The 6413-nt window shown below is 40.8% G+C and overlaps 1 protein-coding gene across 1 annotated transcript; it reads left to right on the top strand.

Moving 5' to 3' along the window:
- Positions 1–4083: 4083 nt before the first annotated feature.
- Positions 4084–5973, top strand: gsc (goosecoid). The gene is made up of 3 exons (XM_014195035.3): positions 4084–4580; positions 5075–5334; positions 5684–5973. Exons 1-3 carry the CDS (start codon positions 4265–4267, stop codon positions 5831–5833), a joined length of 726 nt encoding a protein of 241 aa, XP_014050510.1. The 5' UTR covers positions 4084–4264; the 3' UTR covers positions 5834–5973.
- The last annotated feature ends 440 nt before the right edge of the window (positions 5974–6413 follow it).

Raw genomic sequence — 6413 nt, 5'->3', positions numbered from 1 at the left:
TTTGTGACAGGGGGAACGTATTATGTTTGCGGCATATATTACATCTGTGCAGGCCGGGTTGCAGCGCTTGTGTTTGTTCAATACCCAGACGCTTTCGGGGTGTCCTTGAACTGTTGCTCGACTCTCACATACACATGGGTTTCATATGGTTTCATCGCCGGTGACGCTGAACGCAGCCCTCTGTGATCCAACAAAAGGCACACTGTAACACTGTAAAGCGGGCACCCTGCACATGACAGCTCTGACATGTATAATAAATATGGATTTCTCCACGGCTGTAGGTGAAATGATACATGTGATTTAGGCTGGCCTGTGGCTGTGGCCCTTGCATCCAAATACAGGACATAATCACACACACACTATCTGACACCGCACACACTGTGTATGACTCTGTCTGTGTGTGTGTGTGTGTGTGTGTGTGTGTGTGTGTGTGTGTGTGTGTGTGTGTGTGTGTGTGTGTGTGTGTGTGTGTGTGTGTGTGTGTGTGTGTGTGTGTGTGTGTGTGTGTGTGTGTGTGTGTGTGTGTGTGTGTGTGTATGTAAAAACCCTAATTGCTCCTGTAAGTCGCTCTGGATAAGAGCGATAAATGACTAAAAATGCAATTGGAAATGTGTATGCATCTAGAACTCCACAGACACTCATCCACTCACACTCTACTGTGGACACACACAGTACACACTCCAACACACACACTCAGACAGACACAGACACACTCCCCCTATCGGATCCACATCTGGGACAATAGACAGTCGTCTCAGTCGTCTCCACACAATGAATCCAACCAGACCAGGCCAGTTCACATTTAGCGTTGAGTCTGGCACCGCACACCTGGCTGTGTATGGCTCTGTGTATGTATGTGTCTAGCACTTCGCGCACACACACACACACACACACACACACAGATTATCTGATTATCAGAGTCAATATTGATGCATCAGTCCCACAGTGCTATGTGCTCTGCCTGTTTATTTGACCAAAGTCTTGACTTAGAACATCAGGGCTTGGATTGTCAAGGAGTACTGGTGGGCCCATTCCAGGTGCCATTCAAACACTTCCAGGTGCATGTATGAATTTTCTTTTCCACTGTGTATTTCAGGATTGTTTTATATAGTGGTTCGGTGTAATATGTAGAATACTTTTTTTAAACACTTTTTTCACAACAATTTTTCTATCTATTTTTTCTAATAGATGGTTGTCCATATACTGTGGCATGTCAACCAGCCACTATAGTGACACATGTGCTCTTAAAATGCTCTTAATACATGATTCATAGGCCTACTCAAATGCTGAGAGCCTGCCTTTCTCTGCGTTTTATTTATCCCAGCCTGAATGTGGTTGCATTACAAAGTCCCTTTTTGATTTGCTGTATTTAAACAGGTTTTAGAGATCAGGCCCCTGATATATAAAGATACCGGCAAAGAGCGGCTCCCATTGTACATGCCTGTCTGTGCTGTCCACGGGGCCACCATTTACCACCGTGATTGACGCCATCTATTCAGATAGTAAGTGGTGCCTTCATACCTCTTTCGCGGCTTTTCATTTCAAATGGCCGTTTCGTTTTAGCAATCCTTTTGACTCCCTCCTTTCACTGCCACTTGGAAGTTGAAATGTATAAAAAGAGAGAAAATAATAACGGCATATGCCCGTTTTTTTTATTGCTTTGAATTACAGTGACTGCAAAGCAGAGCCTAAAGTGCAAGTGCCTTTTCATAACGCATAAAAGGCTGAAATGTTTACATATCAAAAGGCTACAGGCCAATTTCTGTCAAAATGATACATGAAGTTAAGCAGTAGGCTAGGCCTACAAGCAATTCATTTCAACCCTAGTCGTTGGAGAAAAATTCAAAGACCCATGATCTTTTTGCATTTTCTTTCGCGTAAAATAAGTTAGGCAACATTTTAACAAGCCATTACAATGGCGGCAATACATAATTCACCATGTAGCCTAAAGTTGCTTGAAAATGGGAAAATATCCATCCTACAAATGGAACCATCTTTGTCAATTATGTTGCATCTTATTTATACACATAGCCTACATGCAAGTTATTTATTCGACAAAACACTATTCTTACCTCGGAATGATAGTCCGAAGCTCATACCGTTAAAAGAAGATAATTAAGTGGGATAATTTAACTTCCATTCCTCTGACAACTTTGACGTCAAAATATGTTTGCCCCTACATGGAAATATACTTTATAGATTTTTTGTTTTCCTGCATTGTTTTGTGATCATTTTTGGATGGAACAAGGTTAGACTAAGCTATTTGATCAAGTACTGCTATTTTTCGTGTTGTTATCTTCGACTGAATGTTTAGGCAGGAAAACCATGCCATAATCGTCTCGTTCACGCACAATAAAATATGAACGTGGTTATAATTCGTCCCAAGTGTGATGCCTAAAAGCATATGTCCATGAAGTAATATTAGTCTGCACATTTTAAGACTGTGCTTCTTTCAACTCCAATCAATCTTAAACATAATTTGTGCGTGTACATAACACAATTTGTGCAATAGCATTAACATCCGGTATCAATATATATATATATTGCAGATGTGTTCATCAATTAGGCTAATTGATATGAGAAAATCAACATAAACGGCCTATGGCTGTTTTTAACCTGAAATGTAAAATTATACTCATGTTTAGGGATTTGCATTTGTTTTATTGTTTGTATTTTGTAAGAATCTCATTAGTAGGCATATTGCTTAAACTGATTTATATGAAGTCTTACACATTCCATCAAATCTAATGAACAATACAATACATTGAACTTAATAAAACAAGAGGTTTATGTGATATTTAATTTAACCTAAATGATTGTAGCATTTGTCTACATAGGCGTAATTGTCTGTACAATGTTCATCGTTATATTTATATTCTAGGTGAATCGTGTCCGCCCCACTCCTAACTCCTTTGTCTATCAACAACAACAAAATGTACTGATCGTTTGAATGCAATCAACATTCTCCTGAATGTAAAACCCACGTTTTATTACCGAAGTGGATAACCCAGGGACTCAGAATACACGTTCCCAGCTCCTCAATCCATTCTCACTAAATGAAATATGCGCTCTGAAGTAACATTTCGCCTCATTTTCCACCGGCGCATTTCATTTGATTAGGCGTGTAATTGTAATAAGTTTTCTCTAACGCTGAGAATAGAAGCGATAATGGCCGTTATCTTATCACAGCGAGAGTAATATGTTCATGGAACGAGTAGTTAGCGGAGGTGTTTAAAGTTAATACGCACGATTTCCTACCCATCGAGATAGCCCCGCTGATGGAGTAAACAGAGATAATCTCCTCACGACCATCTCCCGCGGTGAGCTCTGTGATGGTCGTGTCAGACCGACTGTTTCCCAAATAACATGCAGCAACACAGACTGAGATCCGGAGCCTCATACACAATGGAATATATTTGAGTAAATGTTATAGGCCTATATATATATTTTTTTGTATTCATTGTGTGTAGAATGTGAGGGATCTATATGATGGTGTTATTTGGGGTGGGTATTTTGGGTTTTGGTTACAGAAAATTTAGACCCTTGAGACGTGTAGATGTTGTCAAACTTGGGCCTGTTAATAAAATGAAAAATATTATTAGTCACACACACGCACACGCACACACAAACACACACAGTTTCACAAATCGATGTAGTCTAGATACAACCTTACAGCTACATTGATTAGTAGCCTATAGATAGATTTGACAAGAAGCAATATCTGATTCTTCAATAATGTCAATGATTTCACAGGGAATATGTTTACCAATTATTTTGCTGACAATGAAATTAACCTGATTAGCTTTACTTGTAGCCCGCAATTAACCCTCACGGCTGACATAGCACTGAGTTGGGTGGTTTGTTTCAAAAGTCTGCAAATAGTACGGATTAATTTAATTTAATTAATTCTCAATACACAGATCTGTGCCTTTCACACCGTTGTGAGGTAAACCGAAAATCAGCCAATCTCTGCTCTCCGTCTGTCATCCGCTCCTCCACCTCCAGCACAGGCGCAACTGGTCGGTGACGTCAGCCGAGCATATAATCGGGCTGGAGTTCAAGTGGACCACGAAAACAAGTTAGTGAAGCCTCAGTCTGAACGCATCCACCGGAGTCGGTCCAACGCGAGAGAAACACGCCAAAGTCAACAAACTCGATGTTATGACACATATTTAGGAACTTTTTACGGACTTTCTCCTGACCTGCACCGAATTTAGGACTTTTAAAAAGCAACGCATTTTATCTCCCTTTTCACGTATCGGTGATGCCCGCTGGTATGTTCAGTATCGACAGTATCCTGGCCGGGAGACCCACTTGCAAGGACTCGGTGCTCCTCCATCGGAATCCCCCAGTGGTGTTCTCTAACCTCACGGATTCCATCTACACTGCTACCGATTACAATGGACTCTACTCGCACGCAACTGGACCTTCTCCCCCGGGGATGCAGGCGGTGAACGGGACTAGAATAGGATATAATAACTATTATTACGGACAGCTGCATGTGCAGGGCCCCAATGGCCCTGCGTGCTGCAGCGCTATCCCAACCCTCGGCTCGCAACAGTGCCCATGTATTCCAACAGGTAGGTTGCCCTTTTTAAAACGTAAAAACTCTGCATGTTCCTTTGGTGATGGACAATATAACGCTGTCTGTAATGACACTTACAAGTTTAAACGTTATGTATATAGGGGATGGTAGATATATTGTAGATTGGTTGGTGTGTCAACTTAAGAAATGCGCCAATTGCACAACATTACAAAGACAGTCATTTTTGGTGCCTATATAGCCTATCTAAGAAGCCTATCTGTGGTATAGCCTACTCTAATTCAGTTGAACTTTGAGGTATTAACTGAAATAGTTTGTATACTAAACTTTGTGTAGATGGGAACATGCGGTGAGTAGGCTATGTCATACATGTGTAAAAGTTGTTTTTGGGTTTAGTGCTCAGTTGTTTTTTCGTTTGGTTAATTTGTGATTTTGTCTGTAGGCCCATTGGGTGTGGTGCGAAATTAATTGCCTCATTGAGGATTTTTTTCCCCCTAATGTAATCTAATCTTTATTTATTTCTTCATGCAGGTTATGACAGCACGGGCTCCGTGCTCATCTCTCCCGTCCCGCACCAGATGATGTCCTATATGAACGTGGGCACCTTGTCTCGGACCGAGCTCCAGCTCTTGAACCAGCTCCACTGCCGACGGAAGCGGAGACACCGAACCATCTTCACCGACGAGCAGCTTGAGGCTCTGGAAAACCTTTTTCAGGAGACCAAGTACCCTGACGTCGGCACACGGGAACAGCTCGCGCGGAAAGTCCATCTACGGGAGGAGAAGGTCGAGGTGAGTGCATGCACGGGCCAGTGTTGCTGGCGCTCAATCTCTCTATACACATTAGGCTGCGATCATTTTCAGAATATCTGTGAATAATCTCTCCACATTTGAAGAAAAAAATATGGGTATCAACACAGAACGTTCGTTGCACCTTGTAACAAATGACGCTCATAGGCCTACGTGAAAGGACACATTCTATCCAAGCGTTATACGCACATAGTAATAGCAATCGTTCACGTCTTTCTAGTGCCAAAAATATATTCGATTAAGCCAAAATTACCTTACAATTACTCTACAACACGGTCTAACAAATATTTCATACAAATTACAAATATTGTATCTTTTATTTTCGCATTAGGTGTGGTTCAAAAACAGACGAGCGAAATGGAGAAGGCAGAAAAGGTCGTCCTCGGAAGAATCTGAAAACTCACAGAAATGGAACAAATCGACGAAAATACCCACAGAAAAAACCGAGGAAAGCAAAAGTGACGTGGATTCTGACAGCTGATATTGGTCTAACACAAAAAGAGAAAAGACCGTTGGTTGCATAAATGCGCAAATCTTGCACATCCACACCAATACATACAAGATTTAGACTTTTTGTACATAGTGTAAATGTCATGTGGACTGAAGTAATGAAATGTGTTGCCATGATGTTGCACAGTTGTATAGTAAATATTACTTTTATTATTGCTATGGGGTAGGCTATTTATATTTAATTTAAAGTTTAATGTTATGCTTATCATCTCGGAGATGTGGTGTGCAAGGAGCCTGGACCAATTTTCTGGCGTGTCTCAATACTTTGCGATCTGACATGACATCTCATATGGATATTACTAAATGTTATAAACCTGATATTGTTTTATTATACTTGCGTGGTCTATTCATCATCACGATTTACTGCAAAGAATATACTGAAACTACATCAATGGGAGAATATATTTTAGAGCTTACTAGACGGGGGCAACCTTTATAAGATAAATGGACTGAAGTATATTTGTCAACTCTTTACTATACCCACAGGCGTGTTTGGGGATTTGACTGAAACGTTTTGTCTATATGTTGCAATTAACGATAATTACAGTAAG

The sequence above is a fragment of the Salmo salar genome, chromosome 01 (genome assembly GCF_965601325.2).
Source record: "Salmo salar chromosome 01, fSalSal1, whole genome shotgun sequence".
Classification (NCBI taxonomy): domain Eukaryota; kingdom Metazoa; phylum Chordata; class Actinopteri; order Salmoniformes; family Salmonidae; genus Salmo; species Salmo salar.
The sequence above is the reverse complement of the archived record's forward strand: the minus strand, read 5'-3'. Positions and strand labels throughout refer to the sequence as shown.

What these genes read in the sequence shown, in the direction of transcription:
- gsc (XM_014195035.3), top strand. Translation starts at nt 4,265, where the DNA reads ATGCCCGCTGGTATGTTCAGTATCGACAGTATCCTGGCCGGGAGACCC. An exon ending in GTGCCCATGTATTCCAACAG is followed by an intron (nt 4,581 to 5,074) that starts GTAGGTTGCCCT and finishes TTCTTCATGCAG; the next exon opens with GTTATGACAGCACGGGCTCC. An exon ending in TACGGGAGGAGAAGGTCGAG is followed by an intron (nt 5,335 to 5,683) that starts GTGAGTGCATGC and finishes TTTTCGCATTAG; the next exon opens with GTGTGGTTCAAAAACAGACG.